The sequence below is a fragment of the Elgaria multicarinata genome, chromosome 2 (genome assembly GCF_023053635.1).
Source record: "Elgaria multicarinata webbii isolate HBS135686 ecotype San Diego chromosome 2, rElgMul1.1.pri, whole genome shotgun sequence".
NCBI classification, from domain to species: domain Eukaryota; kingdom Metazoa; phylum Chordata; class Lepidosauria; order Squamata; family Anguidae; genus Elgaria; species Elgaria multicarinata.
The window spans coordinates 81,133,727-81,160,293 of NC_086172.1; the positions used below are offsets into that span (position 1 = coordinate 81,133,727).

Consider the following 26,567-nt stretch of genomic DNA (forward strand, 5'->3'; position numbering starts at 1 on the left):
TTTTGCTTTTCTGCTGTGATCATTTTTCTTGCTAAATAACTTCTTTAGCCTTCACTCATTAGTGTATTCCTTGTATTCTGAATCTTAAAAAGAACTGTTGCCTCTTGACAACACAGATCCATATGTGAAATGTTTGTTGTGAAAAGTAGTGCTATGGAATTCAGAGCCACACCCCTCTTCAGTTTTTTTTACAGACTAACCCTAAAGTAAAATAACTTGTCAACTGCAAAATTCTGTATCATACATAATCACAATAGTCCTGGCCTCAAGATCATATGCATATCAGCAGAAAGCCCAAAACTTCCAGGCAGTAGATGCATCACAAAGGTTTGACTAGCTTGTAATTACTATATCATCGATTGGAGAATTTGATTGCATGATAATTTGAGTTTTGCTTTCATTTAAAAATTCAAGTGTCTAGTGACCGTGATTTAAAAGCAAAACTTGAAAACGTGTTGACAACTTCAGTCAAATTCTTCCAAAATCACAAGCAATGTCACCTTTCCCAAATACAAGATATAGGCAACAGCGACCCTTTCATGTCAGTTTGATCAATTTCATCAACCTTTCAGAATTAGTCTACTCACTTTCTGTGGCAATGTTCTACAATATAATAATAATAATAATAATAATAATAATAATAATAATAATAATATAATATTTCTTACCCGCCTCTCCATTCTGATCGAGGCAGGGAACAACAGTAAATATAAAATACATAAAACTGAATTAAAACATAATATACATTGTTAAAACATCCTAAAATCATTTTAAAAACATCCTAAAATTATACCGGATAGGCCTGCTGGAAGAGATCAGTCTTAATAGCTTTCTTAAATGCTGATAGACTGTTAAGTTGAATCTAGAATCTAAAATATGAGTAACAAACTCAGGGTCAAGGACAAATATACCCATGGGCGAAGGACATTTTTCCTATCAAGACATGTCGTTCTACCTGAATTTGACAGCAGACTATTGTTTTCATTTCAATTAAGGGTGCAATCCTATGCATATCTAGACAGAAAAAGCCCTACAACTCCCAGCATGATCCAGACAGCCATGTTTTTTTCTGTCTAAACAAGCATAGGATCACCCCCTAAGAAGGCATTGTATGCATGCTGGGAGTTGTAGGAATTTTTTTCTGACTAAACGTGTGTGGGATTGCACATATGCTCCATTGAATTCAATTGCACCTGCCCCTAGGATGATTGCATATATATATAGCATGCCTAAAAGCCTTGCTGTGGCATGCAATAGCAGCCATGCGTGAGTCAGCCCTTTTGCCTATTAAGTGATCCCAGCTCTCTTTTAAACGCCAGGGAGAAAGTTAACTATTCCTATGTGGAAGGTTCATGGATGGCTGCCTCAGCCCAGAACCTAGAACTGGACTCTTGGATTTTTAAATGAAGAGGAAACTAAGCATTTGGAAAGAAGTAAGAAGAGAACAGAGAAGTTAAAGCAGGCAATTCCGTTTAATTTGTTTTGTTTATAAATAAGGAAGTATTAAGGGGGGATACTAAAAGGAAGGACACAGAATGGCCATTGAAATGCATTGGTTCCTTCCGAATGGCCATAGAAACGCAATTAATTTCCCAAAGAGTACGTGTTAAATAAAAGTTAAAGGCACAGGTCTCTCCCCACCCCCCACCCCTTTTAATGCTACCTATGTTATTAATTTTCTGGGGGTTACAAGCCATGCTGCTTTCAAAAGTCTGCCTTTAAATCCAGTGGAGGTGGTGGCTCCAATTTCAGTGGAGCTGTGAATCAGCTCTGGGTTTCAGTCAGAACTCTACAGGAGCTCTCCAAGGTGCTGAACCTAATCTCTCTTTCTCCCCCCATTTTTGGTTCAGCACCCCGGAGAGCTCCTTTACAGTTCTGACAGAAAGTCAAAGCAAATTCACAGCCCCACTGAAATCAGAGTCACCAGCCTCCAATGTTTGAGTTTAAGGACATGCAGCTGTTGTCCCTCAACCAGGGATTTAAAGGCCCGCTACCCGGCTTGTTAATAGCCAATCAAACACACGAGGCTGGAGAATACACTTAATCCATTTACTTCCGATACTGCAGTATGGGGGTGCTCTCCGGTTCCACAAGATGGAGGCACCAAGGACAAGGGAATCTCACAGTTATTATTATTATTATTATTATTATTATTATTATTTATTTATTTATTTATTTATTTATATAGCACGATCAATGTACATGGTGCTGTACAGAGTAAAACAGTAAATAGCAAGACCCTGCCACATAGGTTTACAATCTAATAAAATCATAGTAAAACAATAAGGAGGGGAAGAGAATGCAAACAGGTACAGGGTAGGCTAAGCAGGCACAGGGTAGGAGGGTGTTAGTCTCTTTCTAACCTTTCATAGAATCATAGAATAGCAGAGTTGGAAGGGGCCTACAAGGCCATCGAGTCCAACCCCCTGCTCAATGCAGGAATCCACCCTAAAGCATACCTGACAAATGGTTGTCCAGCTGCCTCTTGAATGCCTCTAGTGTGGGAGAGCCCACAACCTCCCTAGGTAACTGATTCCACCATCGCACTGCTCTAACAGTTAGGAAGTTTTTCCTGATGTCCAGCCGGAATCTGGCTTCCTTTAACTTGAGCCCGTTATTCCGTGTCCTGCACTCTGGGAGGATCGAGAAGAGATCCAGGCCCTCCTCTGTGTGACAACCTTTTAAGTATTTGAAGAGTGCTATCATGTCTCCCCTCAATCTTCTCTTCTCCAGGCTAAACATGCCCAGTTCTTTCAGTCTCTCTTCATAGGGCTTTGTTTCTAGACCTCTGATCATCCTGGTTGCCCTCTTCTGAACACGCTCCAGCTTGTCTGCGTCCTTCTTGAATTGTGGAGCCCAGAACTGGACACAATTCTCTAGATGAGGCCTAACCAGGGCCGAATAGAGAGGAACCAGTACCTCACGTGATTTGGAAGCTATACTTCTATTAATGCAGCCCAAAATAGCATTTGCCTTTCTTGCAGCCATATCGCACTGTTGGCTCATATTCAGCTTGTGATCTACAACAATTGCAAGATCCTTCTCGTTTGTAGTATTGCTGAGCCAAGTGTCCCCCACCTTGTAACTGTGCATTTGGTTTCTATTCTATTCTTTCTATTGGTCAGTTCTGGATTAGCAAGTTAAATTACATTCAATTTTCAAGTTATGGTGCACAATCTCAATGAGTCGTAGGTTACATTCGATGCTCTATTGGTCGAAAGTTTTTCCCTTTGTCTGCATTAAGGAACACAAATCTGGCATGTAGCCACCTGTAGCCACCCTTTGGCAAGGAAGCCATCTTTTAACCCTTGGCACATTACATTCATCAGAGAGATGAAACCTCTCCCTGGGGTTAACACAGCGACAGGTGAAACCTTTCTCTCCGTGACATCCATTGAATACATGCGTGTCGTGAAGCGTTTAGGTCAACCAGAAAAATGAAGCCTGCCACGCAAATACCGCCCTTAGCTAGAGTCCTTCGTGCTTTTGGGGCAGAGGCTATCAATGGTTATTTCAAAGCACTGCGAACAAAGGCAGCCTTAACCCAACCTGTTTTATTTGAGCGTTTTAACACATGGGGACTTCAACCAAAATGCCATTAGAAACCGAAAGTCTTGTTAGACAGCATATAACTGTTTGAGGTTCAAGGGCAACTCTAGATTTAGATCTGTGGTCAGACGAATCTAACTGTGTACGTGCGTCCGTCACACGCTCGACTCTTCGTTCTGTGGCGCGGAGATGACGTCATCTAACAGGGACCAGCGTGTGTCTCCCACGTGGAGGAAGGGGTGGGAGTTCGCAGGGGAACCGTGGAGAGGAGGATGGCGGCGCTTGCTGCTGAGGGGGAGCCATGCGATGCCGAAGTGCTTGCCGAGACGGAAGGGAATGAGCAGCAGCCGCCTGGGAACGGGGAAGGAGCCGTCGCCTTCGTGGAAGCTGGCCCAAGGAAGCCGCTGGGAGCTCCTTTGGGCAAGAAACTGAAGGAGGCGCCCGCCATCCCCAAAGGGAAGCCCAAATCTGGGCGGGTGTGGAAAGATCGCTGCAAGAAGCGGTGAGAGCTTCATCTGAGCCCTTCGGTGGCCGGGCGAGCCATCGAGGGGAGAGTGCGAGCGGTGTGGCAGTGGAGGGCCTTTCTTGATGTTGGAGGTTTCACGTCGCTTTAATGGCAGGCGCTCTATTAGGTCTCCTAAATACTTATTTTATGCTATTTACCTGTATGTGTGTTTTACACCTGCTCCATTTGCCGACTCTAGACTGCGGGTTAAAAAAAGAGAGCTTTGCAAAGTTGCTTTTTGTTCTGAGTTAACATGAATGTAAATCGCAGCTGGCTTGTGATGGATAAATGGGATCCCTGCGATCTTTTCCAGTGATTAAAACAGGTCCTTTTGCTCATGAGCATGATTTGTGGGGTGTACAGTGCAACTTGTGCCTATTTAGTGCCCCCCAGATGTTTTGGACTTCACCTTCCATCAGCCCCCCAATTAGAATAGGCAATGCTTGGGAATGCTGGGAAGTGCAGTCCAAAAAATCTGGAAGGCACCAGGTTGGGGAAAGCTGACTTTGAAATGAGTCTCACAAAGTTCAGTGGGACTCAATCCCAAATAAGAGCGCACAGGATTGCAGCCTCAAAGTTATATTATGCTAATTCCAATGGTTGGTTCTTGTTTCTTGGTTGGTGATGCATGTATTTTTCCCCTCACTAGGTTTTCCCACATGACCAAGGACAAGCCTTTGCGAACCTCCTGGAAACACAAGATGAAAGAACGTCAAGAAAAGAAACTAGTCAAAGATTTTGCCCGGCAGTTGGAGGAAGAAAAACGGAGGGAGCGTGAGGTGAGAAAGAAATGTGAAGAACTGCCTCCTAAATAACTACAGCTATAAAGTATTGGTAGTATTGAAGTAGACAGTAACTGGTGGAATGATGGAACTAATGTGGTTTGGTAAGCTTTGAATTAAAATACTTTTTAATCTCTTTCCTTCCCACCCACTCCCTGAAGAAATTCTGAGAGGAAATTTAAATAAAGAGGTTGTTCCTAAACCTAGAATATCATTTCCCTTCCTTTATCTCAAATGTCTGGACCTTAGATATATCATGACCTTCATAATGTGTCTTTGGCCAGGCACACCTCTGTCCAGTCAGGGCCTGTTCCAGTTCAACTCCCCTCCTTCGGGAGCAGGACAATCCCATCAGCTCTGTTGCCTGTCTACTTAATTTCTCTTTCTCTCTCCCCCTTTCCTCCCCAACTCCTTTTCCTCGTGTTTAATGTTTTTTTAGATTGTAAGCTTGAGGGGAGGGATTGTCTTTGCTAATTTGATTATAAGCCGCTCCGAGAGCATTTTTTGGCTGAGGAGCAGGGTAAAAATATGATAATTAAATAATTCCTTCTGCTTCATGCAGGTTGACATGATCTAGTTCAGGGATTGGCAGAATGTAGATAAAGATCCAAGAGGCAGATCTCTTGGTTTCCGTGGGGTGGGTGAGTTGCAGTACATTTGTAAAAGTTTCTGACTTCCAATTGTTTAACAACAGCAAAAACAAAAATGACATTTACAACCTAAATCTGGCTCCTGAAATGAGGAAAGTTTGGAATAACTTGGTGCGGATTTTTGTGTGTGAAAGGATACGGAGCTCACTTCAGCATTGGTACTGAAAATAAATTACTAGGCTGGTGGAACTTGGAGTTGTATCCAATATTTGTCAGACTTGGAGTAGGCCCATTCATTTCAATGGGCCTACTCTAAGTCAGACTAACATTGGATACAACCTTTGTGGTTCCAGTAAAAAACAATGTAGAACTTGCAAGCTTGAAGTCTGTTCATTCCTGATAAGAACCTTAGAAGAGCCCTGCTAGATCAGACCAAGGGTCCATCTAGTCCAGCATTCTCTTCACACAGGCACCAGTCAGCTGTCAATCAGGAACTCCCAAGCAGGACTCAAGTGCGATAGCACCCTCCTGCCCATGTTCCCCAGCAACTGGTGTACATAGGCATAGCCATCAGGACTAATATCCATTAATAGCTTACCTCTCCAACAATTTGTCTTATGACCAAATTGGTGGCCATCACTACATCTTGTGGTAGCAAATTCCAAAGTTTAACTATGTGCTTCGTGAAGAAGTGCTTCCTTTTATCTGTCCTGAATCGCCCACCAAACAGCTTCATGGGATGACTCTGGGTTCTAGGAGAGAGGGAGAAAAATGTCTCCCTGTCCACATTCTCCACACCATGAATAATTTTGTACTTCTGTCATGTTTCCCCTTACCCACTCTTTTTCCCAAGCTGTTGTAACCTTCCCTCATAGGGGAGACTCTCCAGCCCCTTGATCATTTTAGTTGCCCCTTTTAGCGGGTTTTCCACCTCTACAGTATCCTTTTTTTAGGTGGAGTTTCTTGCTTGGTCACCACTAGCTTAGATCCCTTCAGATTATACGTGAAGTTGGGAGCTAGCTAATTTTAAATCTGGTTTATGAAGAGATGCAAGTTAGCTAGTATATAAACCATTCTCTTGAACTAGGCAAACTCAGTATTTATAGATATATCTCCTGCTTTTTCTGTAGAAAGTTCAGAGTGGAGCTCTCCCCGCATTCCTCACGTCCAGGCACTAATCAGGCATCCCCAACTTCAACAGTGCTGCAGCATTACCAGCCTCCCCTCCCTCCTTCTCTCTTTCCATATTTCCTTCCTTTAGAATCCTGATTTGTTGAATATGTAAATCTAGCCACGTCAACATATTTCTTTCTCCCCCTTCCTTTTTATTTCTTGTTTGACTTATTTGATATTATTTTATAGTAAATTTAGCAGAGAATCCTGAGGTTTTTATGCGGATGACTGGAGGTTGGTGGGATCCCTGTATGGGAAACATTGGCTTTTCCTTTTCTTTCTGTTGTGTGTGTTGTATTTTTTAACAAGGAAAAATCTTCTCCAAGTAGTAGTAATTGTAACACTCTCATATTATATTGGCTGTTCCCAGGCCATCCACTTAAGAATGCAGTCTATCTAAGCATTCCCCTCCAGATGTTTTGGACTATAACTCCCATCAGCCCCAGCCAGAACAGCAAATGTGGAGGGAGCTGAACTCCAACATATCTGATGGGCACTGGGTTGGAAAGGTTGCTCTGACTGAATTCATGTAAGCTAGAAATGATGGAAGGGATTCATACACCCCTTTTTATTTTATATAAGGATTTCATAACATTTATGAAACGGTACCTTTGTATGCCACTCACATCCTTTCTAAGACTTTGGAGTTCTATGTCTAAGGATTCCCTTGAACTGACTCTGCTGTGGCCCACAAAGATGCGTATATGAACGTTTCACTGTCTTTCCCCATAACTACCCACCCCATTCAGGAGAAAAAACAGCGCAGAGAAGAGAACTTAAAAAGACGAATGGAGAATGAGCGGAAAGCAGAGATTGTGCAAGTGGTAAGTCTTGGCTCAAGTTCTTCTTTTCTCCTGAAAGGAAATGTGCATCTTTCCTTGGTTGAGGCAGCACTGAAATACACTGATCAGCCCTTCTCTCCATGATACACTTAGCTTGATAGAAATGTACTATCACATGTGCTAGGCCAACAATAAAGTAGACTCCGCTTTCTAGTTGCCATTCATTAAAGAGGGGTGTTTGGGGGAGAGTCAGTAGCTGTGCCAATCTGACAAATCAGTAATCCTTGGCTGAGACCTCTCCTATCTTAGAATGAACTAGTTGAGGCTGAGGCCTGGCATGCAAATCTGCCTGAACTGGGTTCCCTACCTCTCTGCCTTTAAGCCCCCTATCAACGTGGAGTAGGGGAGAGAGAAACTCAATTTCCCCAAGGCTTTGTAAATGGTGTATTTTCTCCCTCCACTCTAGTATTAGAGTCTTGGGGAAATTGTCTATTTTCCCCGTCTGCGTTAATGGCTGTCACCATTAACATGCAGAGGAAAAGGGACAAAGGACGCAGGTCAGGTCAGATCCACACCTGACTGCTCTCAAAGGCTCAAGAGCAGTTAGGCGCAGGCCTTCCTTCATGCTGGGTGGGTCTGCCTGGGCCTGTGAAGGCCGGACACATTGGCGTCTGCAACCCTCGCGGCCCAGGCAGATTTTCACCCCAATGCGAGATGGGACTGCACCAGACATGAATTGCTCTATGAGTTTTTGTGGACCAGACCTCGGATGTGAAGATATAGTGCAGCTTCCATCAACCTGGACATCTCCATAGGTGTTGGGACTAAAACCTCCAATGCAAAGACTTTTACTGGCAGATACCTTAGTATAACGCAGGTACTATTCCAATAATATTGGGCCTTTATATTTGGTTTGTGTATTGTGTGTTGGTCTGTGTGTGTTTTTTAAAAAAATCTTTGAACTACGGTCTCCCATCATCCATGGCCATGCTGGCTGGGGATTATTAAAGTTGTAGTCCAGAAAGTACCAGGTTTGGGAGACTACTATAAGAGCAACACAAAGTAATATGTTGGGGCTATGAACGTTGCACTTTCTAAGTTGCATGAAGGTACAGAGGCATGAGGACAACACATACCAGTATGAGTGGGAATGCAGCCAAGCTGATATATGAATGTGGCTGGGAAACTCTATTGGGATATGTTGGTTTTATATTTACAACCTTAGTTAGTTATTGCCAGACTGGGCTTCTGGCCAATAACCATATAGCAGAGTTTTGCAGCGGTTTCCAGCAAAGTCAGCACAGACACAGATTAAGACTGAGACTTTTAGTAGGTTTAAACAAACCTTTACTGGCATATAAAAATATAATTTAGTTATGGCAATCACAAATACAAATACTTACATACGGTCAGTCAATACAGCTCTGATATAGTGATCATTACTGAGTGATCATTTCTGATACATGTACATGGGAATACATTCCTTTTTATAGGCTAACTGTACAGTGATGCAACTGCTTGCAATCCCTTAATTGAAACAAGTTACCAATTATTCAATCATGACATCAATGTCCAGGTGCAACGTTGACCTTTAAGTTTTCTGCTGAGTCTTCTGATTCCTCCAGCTCCTCAGCAATTAGTAAATCCATGGAAACATAATCCATTCCAGGATCCAACAAACTCCTTCTGCCATCCATCTCAATGACTGGTGCCCATAGGATTTTTGTCCTGTTCTTCAGACAGAAAAAAGCTCCCAGAGCAGCTCACAAAGATGAATAGTGAGACACTCCCTGCCTTCAGGCTTACAGTCTAATAGACACAGTACTTAAAGGAATAGGGGTTGGGAGGGAGGAGGAAAAAAGCATGTTGTAGACACTTGTTCTTAGTTACAAAGTTCATCCGACCCAAGTGAGGAAGCACCAAAAGTGCTGGTCTCGGCTGAGCCAATAGAGTGGCTCTGCCTACCCTCTCTTCCTTCTCCTGTTGCACCTTGATGTCATGGCTCCTGCGAGGTGACAGTCAGTGGTGGGCGGAGCTGACTTCTCAGTGGAGTTGACCATGGCCCTGCCTCCCTCCACCCTCTCTCTTACCTGGGGTGAGGCCAACATTTTGCAAACATAGAAAAGCTGATCTTTGTTTTGCCCTACCTATCCTTGAAGTCTTGAAAAGCTGTTTCGTGAAAAGGTTTTGGTTCTGTTGCTAGAGGCTTTTCAAGCTAAAGTTCACAAACATTCTAGAGGATGTTCCAGAGCTTCTAAAGCCCGTGCGAAGAGTGACAGTTTCTCCTTGGGTGCTCAAGAGCTGAGGCAGCTGCCTTTTTCTTTCATGTCTTTCCTCCAGATTCGGAACCCAGCAAAACTGAAGCGGGCGAAGAAGAAACAGTTGCGACGTGTAGAGAAGCGAGACACGTTGGCGCTGCTGCAGAAACGCCAGGCGCAGCGCAAAGCAGCCAAAGAATGACGGAGACAGTTGATCTCTTTTCTGGGACATTGAAAATGACTTCCTGGGCAGCATCTTCCAAGATGTTGCCCCCTGGGAGATTGGATGCCCTGCTACTTTCTACTTGGCTTCTCTTGCAACTGAAGATCCGCCATTTTGAGAGGGGTCGACGGTGCGTCCAGATGCTCCTTAGTCAAAGCTTCCCTCTCTTTTCACCCTGGTGTGGCTGAGGTAGAACGCTGCAGACTGATCTGCTGGGACATTTTCTTTAAATTATGATCATCGTTTGTAATTGTGGCTGGGGCCAGGAGCCCTGAAGGGTTTGAGGATTTGCAGCTTCCAGCATATATGAAAGGGTCACGATGCAAAGGTGAATAAAACTGTATTTTTCTGGAATATCCATGACATAAGACTGAAATAACCTGGTTGTTATTTGTAAAGATGTTCTTTATGGGAGTCTGGGGCGGTGGCCTGGTGCTAAAGTGGTTAAAATCATTAGCTGGGCCCATGAGAAACTGAATTGACCACCACTGTGATCTCTAGCTATGCAGTATCAGACAACTCTTAAGTTAAGGCCACCATCCCCAACTTTGTGCCCTCCAGATGTTTTGAATTCAGTCCCGGCCATCATAGCCAGTGATCAAGAATGCTAGGAGTTGTAGTCCAATACATCCGGAGGGCACCTGGTTGGAGAAGGATAAGTTAGTATTTAGCCAGGGGCTTGCCTTCGAGGGAAGCCCTCAGCCTGACGTTTTCATGAAAAGCACAAGTCATCCTAGAAACAAATCCAGGCTTTTGATGAAGCCTTCTGTAAAAGCTACTTGAGCCTTCCCTTTGTTAAAGACTGTGAATGCCAAAAGTGAACTATCAAAGGTTGGTATGTGGGGAGCATTTTAAGCTTAGCCATAGCTATTTTATTTTATTTTATTTTGCACAAGTCCAACTAGGCTGAGGCTCCAGTTGGAGGTCACAATAACCCAGAAACCTAGAAAAATTCCAGGGGTTGTTGATTGGAAGCAGAAGCGATGTGAGTGTATGGGAGGCAACACCTGCTCAACCTATGCATGGCAGTGGCTACATTTGAGCTGCTTCCCATTGAAGCAGCCTACATACCCAGGGTTTTAAGGGGACTAGGATATATCCAAATGTCTGTATTACTTGCCCTTGTTTGTTAAATGAAAGGTGAGCTTATCTGGCAGCTGGATTCTTTGCCACAGCCTATGCTGCCAGCAGTAATACACAATAAGCACAGGCCTGAATAAGTTTAGAGGAGGATGCTGGAGTTCCATTTAACGGTGGTAATCATAATATCCACACATGGTTATTGCTGTAGCCTTAAGTCGGGGCTGTGCAGATGCCATAATTCCATAGGAACTCTGGGATGTAGCATCAGTTGCAGAACTCAAACTTCCAAACTTGTTTTAAAAAGAAAGGCAAATCCCTAGCCTTTATGGCTAGGAAGATACTCACGAAAATGCATGAGCCAGGTCCACTGACATCTCAGAAGCCCTGTTCAGGTATTCTCTAAGCATGTCGTTTAAAAACATGGGGAGAGGGAGCACACTGTCCGTTGTCGCTCTCATCATGCTGCACGTGGTAAGGGTGACTTTGTAGAGAGCATCCTGTATCCACGGGGGCTCTCCAGGATATTTCCAGGGTTCTTAATTCTGTGGAGAGAGGGGGCTCTCCTCATCAGACAGTCACCCTCCATTAGCAGAGGGCGATGGTGCAACAACAGAGAGGGACAGGGCTGGAGAGCTCCCTCTCCACAGATGTTGCTTCTACACAGTAAGAAGGATCTCTGAATAGGGCTAGCGAGGTGGCTGAATAAGGTTCTGTTGGGAAGGGTTAAGGTTTCAGGATTTTCGCTCCTTCCAAGACTGGCAAAACCTGAATCTGTAGAAGCAAGTTAGCTTTATATTTGTTTATTTATTATCTATTTAGAGAATTTTTATCCCACATCTCAGCCAAAAAGGCTCGCAGAGTGGCTTACAATCAATCAGTAAAGATGACAGTCCCTGCCCTCAGGCTTGCATTCTAAAAAAGACATGACACAAGGAAAAGGGGATGGGGGGAGGGAAGAGGGAGAAAAGAAAAAGAAATCAAGGAGACTGCTCAGGCTGGTGGGAAGGCCCTGCTCCCCCCCTCTCATCTCCCAATGGAGGGGCAGACCCACAGCAACACCTTCTTCCCCACAGGGTCATGATGTTAGTTAGCCGTGTTTGGGGTTTGTGTGTTTCCAACCGAAGCAGGCCTCAATGGTATATACAGATCCATCATTTATACATGCTGCAGAATCCAGCATTTCTTGGTGCAGAATTTGGATTGTCTTGGGGCAAGGGGCATAGGACTAAGTATACACAGTCCTGCCTTAAAGGCTAGAAACTTAAATTTTAATTCAAAGAAAGTTGAGGATCTAAAGACAGTTAATTCTACAACCAGTGTCTGTATGGTACAGTCATAATATATACTATATATAATGTGTTTTTCTTAAAACTCATCTCCCAGCATTCTTTTTCTTAAATAAGCTGTCCTCGGGTAGAAGGTCCATTGGAGTTGTAAAAAATAGCTTCAGAAATGCCAGACCTCTAAATGGCACAGAGCAAGGTTTTGAGGCCTTTGGCCTTTTGATTAAACTGTACATTGCATCAATTAGCAATGTCATTATGTCTGCCAGTTAATGATTATCCTTTACCTGGCTGGTTGCTGTCTAATTTAAACAAAACAGCGCTCATCAGAGAGCAAAGTCTCGATCTTCTAAAGGCCTGGGGCTTTGAATTTAGGTGCGAGTTAGAATTTGTAGAGAACCTCCGATCCAGAGTGAGCTCACAGGAGTAGTGAACAAGGGGGTTTGAAGTGGATGTGGTGGAAGAGGCCAAGAGGAGGTGAGTTTGGAGCTGCTTGCTTGAGGCTGCTTGGTGTTTCTGGAACAGTTTGGGTACAGGCTGCTCAGGGAGGGTGACTGTCTGAAGAGGAGAGCCCCCTAACCCCATGGAAGGTACAGGCGGTGTGTCTGGTTTATTGGCTGGTTGCTCTGAGGGCCGGCATCAAAGGATAGCTTGGCTGGGCACCTGCCCAACCCAGCAGAGGCCCACTGACGAGGACCCCCTGAAGTTGCTCTTCCTCTTGACCATTGCAATGTACCTGTTCACTTGCCTCTCACTCTCGCTGGGGATGATGAGGAGCAGTAGATGCCACTGTCTATATACTCACCGACTCTCTGCCAATCCTGCCAGCAAGTGGTAGCAACAATGAGAAAGAGGACAAAGAGCAAGAGCGGCTGGTAACAAGGGCGGTGAGAAAGCAGAGTCACTGAGGTAAGCCCACCCCACCCCGTTGAGGTGTCTTGCACAAAGGCCTGCAACCAGGAGCTGGCGCTGGCTGTTCTTTTGCTAGCTGCTGCCATTTCTGGCGGGAGGGGCGCCTTCAGCTTGAGGTGTGTCACTTGGCCAATGGGAGGCGGGGCGGGGTGGGGCCAGCAACTACACATCTCTATAAGTAGCCTGCCAATGCCAGGAAGCTCACAATCCAGAGCCAGTGAACAGGATCGGCCAAGGGGGCATTTTCTATGGGAGCCTCGGTGACAGGACAGGCTCACGAGGGAGCTCAGCTCTATAAGCATGAAGGGGAGCCCAGCTGACGCATCTCGGCTCCAGTGACAAAGCATCAAGGGTATAAGAAGTTAAGCAGAAGGCAGGTAACAGGGTGAGGAAGCCTGGGCAATTGGGCCTTCCCCCATTCTGATAGCAAATAAGATTGCTTTCCAGGTAAACACACGCAATAGAGAAAATACCAGTGGGGGCAAACGCCAGCAGTGTGGGGGTGTTATCCAGTGTATTGCACATATATAACATTTATGATTGGCTGTCTGCTGGACAGAAGGGCCTTTGGCAAGACACTAGGGGTGTGCCCTCCACCCTGGAATTATCTGGTAACCGCGAACATCCGCGGAGCATCCGATCTTCCAGAGTGGAGATTAGCTGCTTCCAAACCCATCAATTCGTATCAGAGCTGAGATGTGCCCAATCAGAGCTTCTAAAGTCTCCGAAATTATCTGACTGTGTGTGTGTCAATTGAATATCTTCATATTTGGAAGATGGTGAGGGGTAGCTTTGATATTGACATCTGTGGCTAACCAATTAGGAATTGCCTCAGCACTGCCCCTGACCGTGTTCTCCAATCACAGTGTTTGGGGGATTGGGAAACACTAACTGGCTGCTGATTCTGGCCGTGGGGGACGGACGGACAGGGAGCACATTTCTGCTCAGACTCATAGAAGTCAATCATCCACATTTCCACAGTGTGAAAGTGCTGTTGGGCTGACTGGCATCGTGAGTGAAAAAGCTTCCACACCTGAGTCAGGCACAGGCAGGTTCTTTATTTCAGTGGCAGGGCTTCCAGTGTATGTGGCGGGGGGGACCCTCCGTCCAACAGATCTGGGGGGTACCAGGTTGGAGAAGGCTGGAATGGGGAAATTGTTTTTTAAAAATCCTAAAAAATCAAGGCATGAATGGATCTAATTCAAATTTGGCATGGCTAAAGCCCTCCATAAGAGCTATCACCTTGCCATGTTTCATACCTTTATCTATAAAAATTACACAGATGAAAGCATTTTTGTTAATTTCCATTTTAAATATTCCTAAAATTCAAAACATGAACTGATCTGATTCAATCTTGGCGGAGCTAAAGCCCTCCGTAAGAGCTATCACTGTGCCAAGTTTTAAGTCTTTATCTTTAAAAATGAGGTAGCTGAAAGCATTTGATTAATTTTAATTGATTAGAGCTGTAATCCGAAAAGAGGGGCTGTTATCCCAACAGGTATTCCAACAGGGTGGAGTAAGGGGAGCTGCTCTGAAATCGTGGCAGAGAATCGCCGCAATGGAGCTCTGGCTCAAATTTTGAGGTGGAGAAGACTCACTTTGCACACCCCTACAAGACACCCTCATCATGGCTGGCACCAGACTTGCCCTTCAAAGGATCCCTGTTCAAGGATTTGCAGGGTCCTCATTCCAATTATAAGGCCTTAAAAGAGTCCTGTGGTGTTACTTTTCATCACTATCTGATGTCAGCCAGTGTGGTGTTGGACTGGGAGTAAGGAAATCCGGGTTCTAGTCCCCACTCAACCATGGAAGCTCACTGGGTGACCTTGGGCCAGTCACAGGCTCTCAGCCCAAGCTACCTCTCTGGGTTGTTGTTGTTGTGCAGATACAAAGGATAGGAGGATGAGGATTGTGTATGCCACCTTGGGTTCCTTGGAGGAAAAAAGACAGGATATAAACGTAATAATAAATAAATAAAATAAAATGTCTCAGGCCTGGCCCAAAGCCAGCTGCTTCCATCTTGTGCCTCAGCCATGGGAGTACACAAAAGGTCAGCTGACCTCTTGTGGAAATGCTGCAGCTGAAGAATGAGGCAGGATTGGCCACCTGTGGTAAGACGAAGCTACGGTGCACACAGCAGTTTGCTCTAGAGAGCCCTGCCGGCTGCTTCCTTGCTGTGACAAAGGCCACGGCAGAAGGGCAGCTCCTGCTGAAGGAGGCAGGGTGGCAGCAGCGGGCCCTCCTGGGTCTTGAGGGGTATTATATTTATAAACCCTTTTGGTCACTATACCAGTGAATTAGCAGAATAGCAGCGGTTCTTAACTATGAAAGTCAGCAAAGACCAAATTAACTTCAAGACAGAGTCTGTTTTGTTTGGTACAAAAATAAAGTATTTTACTGATAGAAAATAACACAGTTTATGGCAATATAAATTTACACCAACATACTCACACACTTGGTCATACACGTTACAGCAGGGCTCACAGCAGCAGAGAGAGAATATTTTATTATTATTATTATTATTATTATTATTATTATTATTATTATTATTATTATTATTAATTTATATAGCACCATCAATGTACATGGTGCTGTACAGAGTAAAACAGTAAATAGCAAGACCCTGCCGCATAGGCTTACAATCTAATAAAATCATAGTAAAACAATAAGGAGGGGAAGAGAATGCCAACAGGTACGGGGAAGGGTAGCAGGCACAGGGTAGGGAAAAACTAACAGTAGAAAGTAACAGTAGAAGTCTGCACAACATCAAGTTTTAAAAGCTTTAGGAAAAAGAAAAAAGCTTTAGGAAAATTTTAATCTGGTTACAAAGCTCCAAAACTCTCTTTATATACACTTCCCTGAACAAATGATGAAACCACTAATTGGCAATGGCAAGACAATTAGACTTTTGCATCATCCCAATAATTCAATAAAGTCCACCTGCAAACTTGATCTTTAAGCTGATTGACTGATGCTGAGTCTTCAGTTTCTTCCAGGTTTTGCAGGCTTGTACAAAAATATGGAAATCACAAAAACCAGTCCTAATTCAGGACTCCAACACCCCTTCTTTTTGGGTTTTCCACTATTTCACCACGTTACAACATTTGTACAGTTAATCACATTTTTAGCCCTGCCTGAAACCTAACGTTTCACAAATCTCCCAATGTTTGATGGCTCCTAACGGTTTTGTAAAGACGTCTGCCAAATTATTCTGGGACTCACAGTAGGCTATGTGTTTTAAACTTTAACAGTCACTGGCTTCACCACTGGGACCTTAAAGTCCTTTATTGCTGGATCAGTCAAGTAACTTTACCACTCACCAGCACCATACTTAGCCTTTTTGTAATTCGCCACACAACTCTTGCTTCTTGGAACTTCCATGATTTTGGCTTACTTCCAAATATCAACATTCCAACGTTGCTTTTCTATCATTTGCACAGCCAATGCCAATTTGAATCCAAATAGCACAAAAATTCTCATCTGACCTCTGCAGAAAAATTTCTCCAGTGCTCCAAGGTTCGAGATACCTTAAGATTCCCTTAGACACTCCAGGCTGAATTTGTTTTACTACATAGAATAAGCACAAAGAGTAAAGCATATGATTTCACAGTAGAGAAAATGACGTTAAAGTCCCTCCCTATCCTGACTAAATTCCTTGGCGACTAGTTTCTAAGAAACTCTGTTTACAAGCGGCTTGCTGTTAAAAACTTCTCCTCAGTGGCAAGTTAAAGACTTCTGTCCCGGAGGCAAAAAACTTCTTCTCCAAAAACCTTGTTGACTCGAAGACTAAGAATTAGGCTCACAGCTCATATTACAAGCGTGTATTCCAAGCCTATGGGGAGGCACGCCTTTGTTTTGTCTTTGAGACCTGCGGGGGATCTGCACCTCCTCCTCCTGCTCCTGCTCTTGTTGCTCTCTGTCTTCTGGCTCGGTCTGAGTTGCTACAGGCGTACTAAAAAAATCTAAATCTAGTAAAACTACTGGATTGTCTCTTGAAGAAATATCTCCTTCTCCACCTTGGCTCCTGTCCAGGAAAAACAAACCGTTTTTTAAACTGGCAGTCCCCTTCAGTTCTCCATGCCTGGAAATAAAACATTTCCCCTCCTCAAAGGAGACAGAGAACTTTTTCTCCATTAGGTTTGACACACCTAAAAGAGAATGACTTAAGTTGGGAACAAAAATAGCATTAGCAAAGCTTTCATTAAGGACAGGAATATGGCAAATGCCTTCTCCTTTCACTTCCTGCTTTGAGCCGTCAGCAAGGAAAATAAATCTGTTAGACGTGACTCTGAAGTCTAGGAAGCTTTCCTTTCTAGTCGAAATAACGGAATTACAAGCCGAGTCTATCAGCCAGATAGCTGAGCTTCCGTTTCCTTCCTCCTTCGACATCTTGCTCACTCCGGCTGTAACGAGCTGTGCTGACTTCTTTGAACAAGAAGCATTTTTCCAGCGACGCTCAGAAACTTTCTCAGGTTGTAATCTCACTCTACAGTTCATTTTCGTATGTCCAATTTTGCCACATTTCCAGCAAACAATTGTTTTTTGTGGCTTGTGCTTTTTAGAAACTGAATAAGCAGATTCAGTCTCCTCCTTTTTCACAGTCCCGGTCTTAACCCCTTCAGAACCAGACCATTGTTGAAATGAGTCTGCCTTGCCGTTTGAGCTCACGGCTTCTCTCTTGGAATGTCTTTTCTGTTGTTCTTCCAATAATTTTCCGCACACATAATTCAGGGTTAAATCACGGATGGTCAATCCCTCTAGGGTAGTCACCAACACGTCCCAAGACGTTGGTAAGCTAGACAAAATAATATAAAACTTCATTTCCTCTGAAAGAGTCAAGCCAGCCGATGCTAAACTTTGGAATATTTCTCTTAGCTCCTGCAAATGTTTGCCAATATCTCCAGATTCTTTTAGCATCGTCCTATACATTCTGCGTGTTAAATTTATTCGAGAACCTGCTGTATCTCTTACATATACTTCACGCAATTTTGTCCAGATCACATGAACAGCATCCTCTCTATTAACATAGAATAGCTGATCATTCCTCATACAGAGGATTATGTGGGTTTTAGCTTTCTCTGCATTACGATTCCACTCTCTCAAATCAGCTGCACTTAAATCTTCATCAGATGGGTCTGTAACCACTTCCCACAGCCCTTGGTTTCTTAAACTCATTTCAATCTTAAATGACCAAGTAATATAATTTGTGTCTGTGAGTTGTTCCATTTGTGTATTCATTCCTATTTGAAGTGCCATAACTGCTAATTGGTTGTTTTTTCAACCCTTGTGTTATTTGAATTTCCTTTTTGGGAACTGACCGGCTTAACAACCTCAGAATCCTTTTTCAAATTCAAAAATAGCCTTCTATCAGACACCGTGTGACTTTGCAAGACAAAAAGCTTTACGAAAAAGCCTCTTCCTTTGTCTAAAGCCCAACGTTCTTTAGAAAAAGCAACGCTCCAGGGCAATTAGTCAACGCACGGCTCTCTGTCTTATCAGGTCCTACTGTTTCTCTGTTAAGAACTAGAATTATGTCCAGACTGGGTTACTGGGCCCATAACCTCTTGAGGGGTATTATATTTATAAACCCTTTTGGTCACTATACCAGTGAATTAGCAGAATAGCAGCGGTTCTTAACTATGAAAGTCAGCAAAGACCAAATTAACTTCAAGACAGAGTCTGTTTTGTTTGGTACAAAAATAAAGTATTTTACTGATAGAAAATAACACAGTTTATGGCAATACAAATTTACACCAACATACTCACACACTTGGTCATACACGTTACAGCAGGGCTCACAGCAGCAGAGAGAGAATATTTTAATCTGGTTACAAAGCTCCAAAACTCTCTTTATATACACTTCCCTGAACAAATGATGAAACTACTAATTGGCAATGGCAAGACAATTAGACTTTTGCATCATCCCAATAATTCAATAAAGTCCACCTGCAAACTTGACCTTTAAGCTGATTGACTGATGCTGAGTCTTCAGTTTCTTCCAGGTTTTGCAGGCTTGTACAAAAATATGGAAATCACAAAAACCAGTCCTAATTCAGGACTCCAACACTGGGAAGAAGAGGGGCGGCACAATTTGCCACTCTTCCCACTCAACTGCCCGATGCAGGCACATACACCTGCGCAATAATACTATTTGCACGAGGCCACATGGTGAGCTACTACCTGTTCCATCTCCAAGGAAAGCCACCACTCGGCTAACCTCCGTAACAGATGTCTATTTTATACCAGGGGTGGGCAACTTGTGGCCCACCAAATGTTAGACTGCAACTTCTAAGCCCAGCCAGCATAGCCAATGTTGAGGGATGATGGGAGTTGTAGTCCAACATCATCTAGGGGACCGCGAGTTGTTCACCTAGCCATTTTACACATCATGGTGTGGGGAGCCCTAACTCCCATCTTATTTTATTTTATTTTTATTTATTTAAGGATTTTTATGCCGCCATTCAGCCAAAAAAGGCTCTCATGGTGGCTTACAAAAGTATTTCTTGACAGTCCCTGCCCACAGGCTTACAATCTAAAAGACATGACACAAAAGGAAAGGGGATTGGGAGGGAGGAGGAGGAGGGGGATCTTATTCAGTAATATATTTCATCTCCCCAGAGCCAGCCTTTGGCCTCACTTCTCTGCGGCTCAGTGGCTCTGGGCTGCAATTCCAGCAGAGCGAGAAACCTTAGAGAAACAGTTTCCAAGAATGCAGATCCAATCAGGCAACACGGCTGCAGCGCTGCCTCCTTCCCCTCCCATTTGAGCTCACTTGGAAAGTACTCAAAGCTGGTCAAGTTAGTTTGGCACTGAGGCAGAAAATCCCACAGATGCCCCCGTCTCTCTTTCATTGGCAGCACCATAATAAACTAAATAACAATTTCCTGCCCTTTCATGACACCCAAAATCAACTAGTGTCAAAATTACCAAGTGTTAGCCCTAGCCCTTAAATATTTGCATCATTTTGCGTGTTCATGCACACACAGGAAAAGAAGCAAACCTGTGCAGGAGGCTAGAGTAGAACAGCCTTCCTCAGCCTGGTTTCCTCCAGATGTTTCATACTACAATTCCTAGCATCCTTGGCCATTGGCAATGCTGGCTGGGGCTTATGGGAGTTGTAGTCCAAAATGTCTAGAGGGCATGAGGTTGCCCACACCTAGTGTAGAGATGTTTTGGACTCTCCTTGGTGGGTGGCTATGGGAACTGTCACGGGGTGTGCTCACATTTCAAAATTTACCACTACACCTCTGGTGCCCAAAGGAAGCAGGTATGTGAATAAAAATTATTGCTCCTTGTTACTACCTTTTTGATAGGTTGGGAGTATCTCTTACATGTGGTTGACAGTATTCATTCCACGTATTATAATTCAGAAATATATGTCTATATAAACATTTACAAGTTGGTGATAGTGGCGATGATGATAGTGATTCTTTAGATTTCTGTACTGCCCAAGAGCCAAAGTTCAATGGGAGTTTTACAAAAGATTAAAACCTTAAAAATACAATACAGAACACAATATAGAAACCATTTACAAAATGCTCAAACACTGGGCCATTTAAAATCTGATAACATGCTATCAAATGCATGGGAGTAAAGGAAAATTAACCTGGTGCAGAAAGCATGTTAATATTGATGCCAGGTAGACTTCTGTGGGGAAAGTGTTCCACCATTGGTGGGCCAACACCAAGAAGGCCCTCTCCATTATTGTCATCCTCTGAACCTCCCTTAGGGGCAGCGCCAGGAAGAGGGCTTCATATGACAAGCACTGTGTAATCTGATTGTATACCTTAGTACAAGTAATATTTGTATAATATTGGGCCTTTGCATTAGTGATGTTGATAGTCATAGAATAATAGAATAGCAGAGTTGGAAGGGGCCTATAAGGCCATTGAGTCCAACCCCCTGCTCAAAGCAGGAATCCACCTCAAAGCATCCCTGATAGATGGCTGTTCAGCTGCCTCTTGAATGCCTCTAGTGGGGGAGAGCCCACAACTTTCTTACATAACTGGTTCCATTGTCGTACTGCTCTAACAGTCAGGAAGACCCACCATGTATTTTTCTTCTTGTTACTGTTGTTCTGATTTATGGGCCAGAATTGTTATGTGGGAGATAGGAAGAGAGGCCAAGTACCTTCCCGCTGGTTCACATGGGTCCCAAAGGGCATTTTATGATAAACCACACTGACTCCTTTTCCCCAGGTCTTGTCAAGCGTTGGCTACCATGGTACATCTCACCGCCACTCCTAAAAGCGCACTAGAGGATTCGCCTGTGACGATTTATGCCTCCGGCCTGGCTCCCTCCCAGCTGGTGACACTACATGCATTGCTGACCGATGAAAGTGGAGTGAAGTTTGAGGCTGCTGCCTTCTACCAGGCAAACGACGCAGGGATAGTGGATGTGGAGCACGCCTCTGCTCTGGGCGGTAACTACACAGGTGTGTGGCCCATGGGCCTCTTCTGTACCCTGAAGCCGGAGAAGATGTTCCACAGGCTGATAAAACGTGATGTGATCAACAGCCCCTTCCATGTCCAGATCAACCTCTTTGACTCTCCGACTCTGTACAGCTTACCTGGGGTGGCACCGCTGGCCACTTGTACAGTGGAGAGATGGTATGCGGTCCCTGGAATGGAACGTTTCCCGATCAAGACAGGCCGCATTCGGGGGACCCTTTTCTTGCCTCCAGGTAAGAAAAATCCATTCTGTTTCTCGTCCGACCTCCTCCGTGCCCCAGCCTCTTGCTGTTCTGGACTGGGAGTGGGGATAACATTCCTTCCTGATGGACCCCTTGTTTACAAGAGGATTGTTTCAAGGGAAGAATTACTGGTAGGCTTATACCTATTGCATTGCTTCCCCAGCCACCTCTATGCCTAGAGTAGCTAGGCCAGTGACTTTTGCAATTCATTTCAACAGGCACTCTCGTCTAAGGAAGCCAGGGCCAGATCTACACCAAGCAGGATATAATACTTTGAAAACGGTTTGAAAACTGTATATGTAATGTGTCCTAGGCTTGAACAATTGTCAAAACTGTTATAAACCATTATAAAGCAGTAGTGTATATCCTGCTCTTGATACTTACTATCATGTCCCATCTTGCTGCACAGGGACGGTGCTCAATGTGATTCCAATTCACTCAACCTATTGGGAGTATCAGCCTTTACTGTATAGCATGAAGGGGGAACTGTGGCACTCCAGATGTTGATGGATCACTGGCTTGCAATTCTCATTGGCTCCAGCCAGCCAATGATGAGGGATGATAGAAGTTGCAATCCAACAACATCTGGAGGGTCATGAATTCCCCATCCCAAGCCTACACCTGCATCACTCTGAATCAGATACATACCCAGATCTTACAATTGCAGCAGGCATGGCTAGAAGAACTTTAAAGCCACTATTTAAAGCCACTATTATGGCCAACTCATATAACCCAGCCTTCTCCAACCTGGTGCCCTCCAGATATTTGGGGCTACAACTCCCAGCATTCCTAACCATTGTCCATGCTGGCTGGGGCTGATGGGAGCTGAAGTCCAAAACATCTGGGCGTCATCTGGTAGGGGAAGGCTGACAAAACCAAATTTGACTGTTCAGGCTTCTATTCATCCACATATATTCTCATGAGAAACATTGTTTTTCTTGTATAAAGGATTATAACTTCATCAGCCCAAGCCAGCATGGACAATAGTCAGAGATGATGGAAGTTGTAATCCAACACATCTGGAGGGTTCCACATTGAGGCATGCTGCCTTATAGCTCCCAGTACATTTAGGTCTGATTAGATTTAGTAAAGCTGAATTTGACTAGATTTCGATGCCCAATTTCGTGTCTCCCCCATCAGTCATAATTTTCTCTTATGTGGACACTACACTTGATCTTAGCCAATCGTATAAACATGGACAGGAGTGGACACAGGAGTGTAAATGAGCCTGAGCCAACTCATCAGACTCTGAAGCCCCTAGATTACTATTCTCTACACATCTTACCTGCTGAAGATAACCACAACATTGAAATGCATTTGGTGGCCGAATTGCCATTAGGAATTATTTTTCTTTGCTCTTTACTTGATTTCTGACTCTCTCTGCAGGGCCTGGGCCATTTCCAGGGGTGATTGACATGTTCGGTGGGTCTGGAGGTCTCTTTGAGTTCCGAGCTAGCCTACTGGCTAGTAAAGGCTTTGTTGTTCTGGCTCTAGCTCTCTTTGCATTTGATGATCTGCCAAAGAAACTGGCAGAGGTGGACCTGGAGTATTTTGAGGAAGCATGCAAACTGCTCTTAAAACACCCTAAGGTATGTCTGGAAGGGGGCGATTTCTTCTGTATCATTATGGGGCACAACAACTCCTCCTATTCCAGAGCACTGTGCTGCAATACATGAGTTTCACTCAGACATTTTCCTTTACTACCAGGATACCTTCAGCCCGAGGGGGCGGGGAGAACAGAATCTGATTACTTAAGTGATCATTCATCACTAATTCCCCAGCCATACCGAACAGGAAGCAATAAAGGCAGCTACTCATTAGCCTGGCAGGGAATCTTTGTTGAATGGGACATCCTTGTGACTAAACAGTATAAAAGAGTCATGGCTGTAAGCAAGGACATTGCTGGATTTGATGGCACTGTATTAAGCGCCACATGGAACCACCATTTTAATACTGAATAGCAAGTAAAGGGGTCTTGTGTGAAAGCAACAAGGTAGAAAAGTCAACATGTTGTCCCAAGTGGTATCATCAAAAATTCTATCATTTCAATCTACCAACTCATTGTGTGCAATTGTGCAAAATCACACTTGTTTCTGAATTTTTTTAAAAAAGAAATTGCATGTAAAGGTTTTCCTTCTTACTTAGCTGTGTTTGCATCACCATCTCTCAAACCTTTGATAAAGTAACTATTGTAACTGACTTGTCTGTTTTTCCCCAGGTAAGAGGCCCAGGACTTGGAGCCATTGGGTTATCCAAAGGATCAGAAATCACACTGGCCATGTGCACCTTCTTGGAGCAAATAGTGGCTGCCATTTGCATCAACGGTGCCACGAGAATTACAGGTGCACCACTCCGCTTTCATGATGTCCATATCCCTGCTGTACCCTACATGTCAGAGAGGACTCTTATCAATGACATGGGGGTGATGTCCACTTTCCATGTCTTTGGAGATCCTGAGGATGAAAGGCATCAAGCCTCTGCCATCCCTCTGGAGAAGGCCCAGGGCCATGTGCTCTTTGTGGTGGGAGAAGATGACCACAGCATGAACAGCAAGTTGTTTGCAGAGACAGCCATAGCCAGAGCAAAGCAGCATGGGAAAAATAATTGCACCTTGCTGTCTTATCCAAAGGCTGGGCACCTAATACAAACCCCAGGATGCACACTTTGTTGCATCTCTCCAATTGGGGGTAAACCTTTAGTGTGGGGAGGTGAAGCAAAGGCCCACGCCAAAGCCCAGGAGCACTCCTGGAAGGAGATCCAGAAATTCCTTGAACTTCATCTCGGCCCAGCTGGAAGTAGTAGTTTGTGATGTCAGAAGTAAGACAGGCTACATTGCCTCTTGATCAACTAAATCAACCCCTAGATAGGAGACAGCCTGAGTGAGAATATCCCTGTCATGTAGCCTACTGTATCTATACAGTGCACATCAAAAATACAACTTTGCATTAAAGATGAGACATTGTTGCAGGTCTCTAGAAATTGCATTCAATCTTCTGTCTCGTATTTCTATAAAGTTGCTTGGTGTCTCTCTTATACAATTACCTATGTGTAAAATGAGGACAATAATTTTATCTTTCACCTTCTCTATCGTATTTTCTTATATTCTGAACTGTCCAGTCTGAGCGGAATCTCAACCCCTGCTAGGCCAACTCATGCAGTATAATATGAAAACTAAAACTCACCACCACTACAAAACACAAAGATGACTGACCATAACGAAGAGGATTAAAATAAGGAGCATATCTGTGATCTTGCTGTTAATATCTTCTACTTTCCTTTCAGTTGTAGTATTTTAGGTGCTTCCAGGATTTGTGTTTTAAATTGCATTAGAAGATAAGCATGACTTTTGCACCTTTGGGATGAATTGATTTAACTTATTTATGCTATATCACTTTTTTTATGAGCAGCAATTGAAAATCCCCACAAATTACCAGCTGCTTACAACACATCCACTACACCAGCCTTTCCCAACCTGCTGCCTTCCAGAGATTTTGGCCTACAACTCCCAGTCTTGCTGGCTGGGAGTGTTGGGAGCTAAAGTCCAAAACACCTGGAAGGCGGCAGGCTGCGCTACCCTCAATGGCTTGCTTCACAACCAGGGCTTAGCTAATCAGCCTTCTCCAACCTGATGCCTGCCAAATGTTTTGCATCTCCAGCCAGCACTGCCACCATTCTGGTTGGTGATTATGAGTAGTTGAACAGATCTCCACTACAGTATAATGTGGTTAATCTTGAGCACGTTCCCTCTAGCAACATATATGTACAATTGTTTTTAACTTCTGAACATAACGAAGAGGATTAAAATAAGGTGCAATTGAACATGTAAGTTTTCTTCTCCCATAAAAAAGGACCTCAATATCCTGCTTTTTTCAGCTCCATCACACCTACTTTTCCCCCAACGATATGCACCCATGATTTTGACCTCCATTTTATTATTGCCGCAAGTGCTGGTCACTTTCACATGCATGCATCGTTGCACTATTTCAGCTCATTTGTTCTCCCACCCCACCCCACCGTGCCCCACCCCTTCTCCTTCCCCCTCCAGTTCATTGCTTCTTGTCATTGATGGACAAGAACCAATGCCTTTTCCCATGCCCTGGCTCTGTTGTGTAGTAGGGGTGTGCAGTGTGGGTCTGCTGACCCCGAACTGTCCTGCTCTATTACATCCTATGGGAATTAACCAAACTGCTTACAGTTCTGTCATTTTTAAAGATAAAGAGATTAAACTTGGCATCATGATCGCTCTTAAGTAGGGCTTTAGGAATGCCAAGTTTGAAACAGATCAGTTGATCACTTGATTTTTAGGATTTTTTTTTAAAGTCTGAAGTTTTAAAATTATTATTTTTAAAAAAATACCAGTCATTTTTAAAGATAGAGGGATGAAACTTAGTATGGCAATTGTTCTTAAGTAGAACTTTAGGCATGCCATGTTTGAATCAGATCGGTTCATCTCTTGATTTTTTTAGGAATTTTTAATTTTTTTCTCCCCTCAAACCATCCCCCTCATAAACACACACACACCTTTGATTCTGCATTAATTCACCGCTGAGCATTTATGGAGGGAGCTTTTATCCTTTACTTTGGGGTTGCACAGCTGAGCTCCCTCCATAAATGGGCATGGGTGAATTAACACAGAATCAGAGGTGTGGGGTGTGTGCGCTTGTGGGTGTGTTTATGGGAAGAATGGTTTGAGGGGAGGAGTTTGTTTTTTTAAAAAAAGTACAAAATCAAAGGA

General features: G+C 43.9%; 2 protein-coding genes across 3 annotated transcripts; both read left to right on the forward strand.

The window, feature by feature from the left end:
• The first annotated feature begins 3,787 nt into the window (after positions 1-3,787).
• On the forward strand, positions 3,788-10,216 carry CCDC86 (coiled-coil domain containing 86). Its single transcript, XM_063118725.1, has 4 exons — positions 3,788-4,051; positions 4,704-4,833; positions 7,349-7,423; positions 9,722-10,216. The coding sequence occupies exons 1-4, from the start codon at positions 3,822-3,824 to the stop codon at positions 9,839-9,841; spliced, it is 555 nt and encodes a 184-aa protein (XP_062974795.1). The 5' UTR covers positions 3,788-3,821; the 3' UTR covers positions 9,842-10,216.
• Positions 10,217-12,619: 2,403 nt separating this feature from the next.
• Positions 12,620-25,110, forward strand: BAAT (bile acid-CoA:amino acid N-acyltransferase). 2 transcript variants are annotated; one of them, XM_063116960.1, is made up of 4 exons: positions 12,620-12,705; positions 21,339-21,823; positions 23,219-23,421; positions 24,051-25,110. In XM_063116960.1, the coding sequence occupies exons 2-4, from the start codon at positions 21,361-21,363 to the stop codon at positions 24,639-24,641; spliced, it is 1,257 nt and encodes a 418-aa protein (XP_062973030.1). In that variant the 5' UTR covers positions 12,620-12,705; positions 21,339-21,360; the 3' UTR covers positions 24,642-25,110. The 2 variants fall into 2 exon arrangements, with proteins under 2 accessions (XP_062973030.1, XP_062973031.1); XM_063116961.1 differs by lacking the exon at positions 12,620-12,705 and adding an exon at positions 13,368-13,517.
• The last annotated feature ends 1,457 nt before the right edge of the window (positions 25,111-26,567 follow it).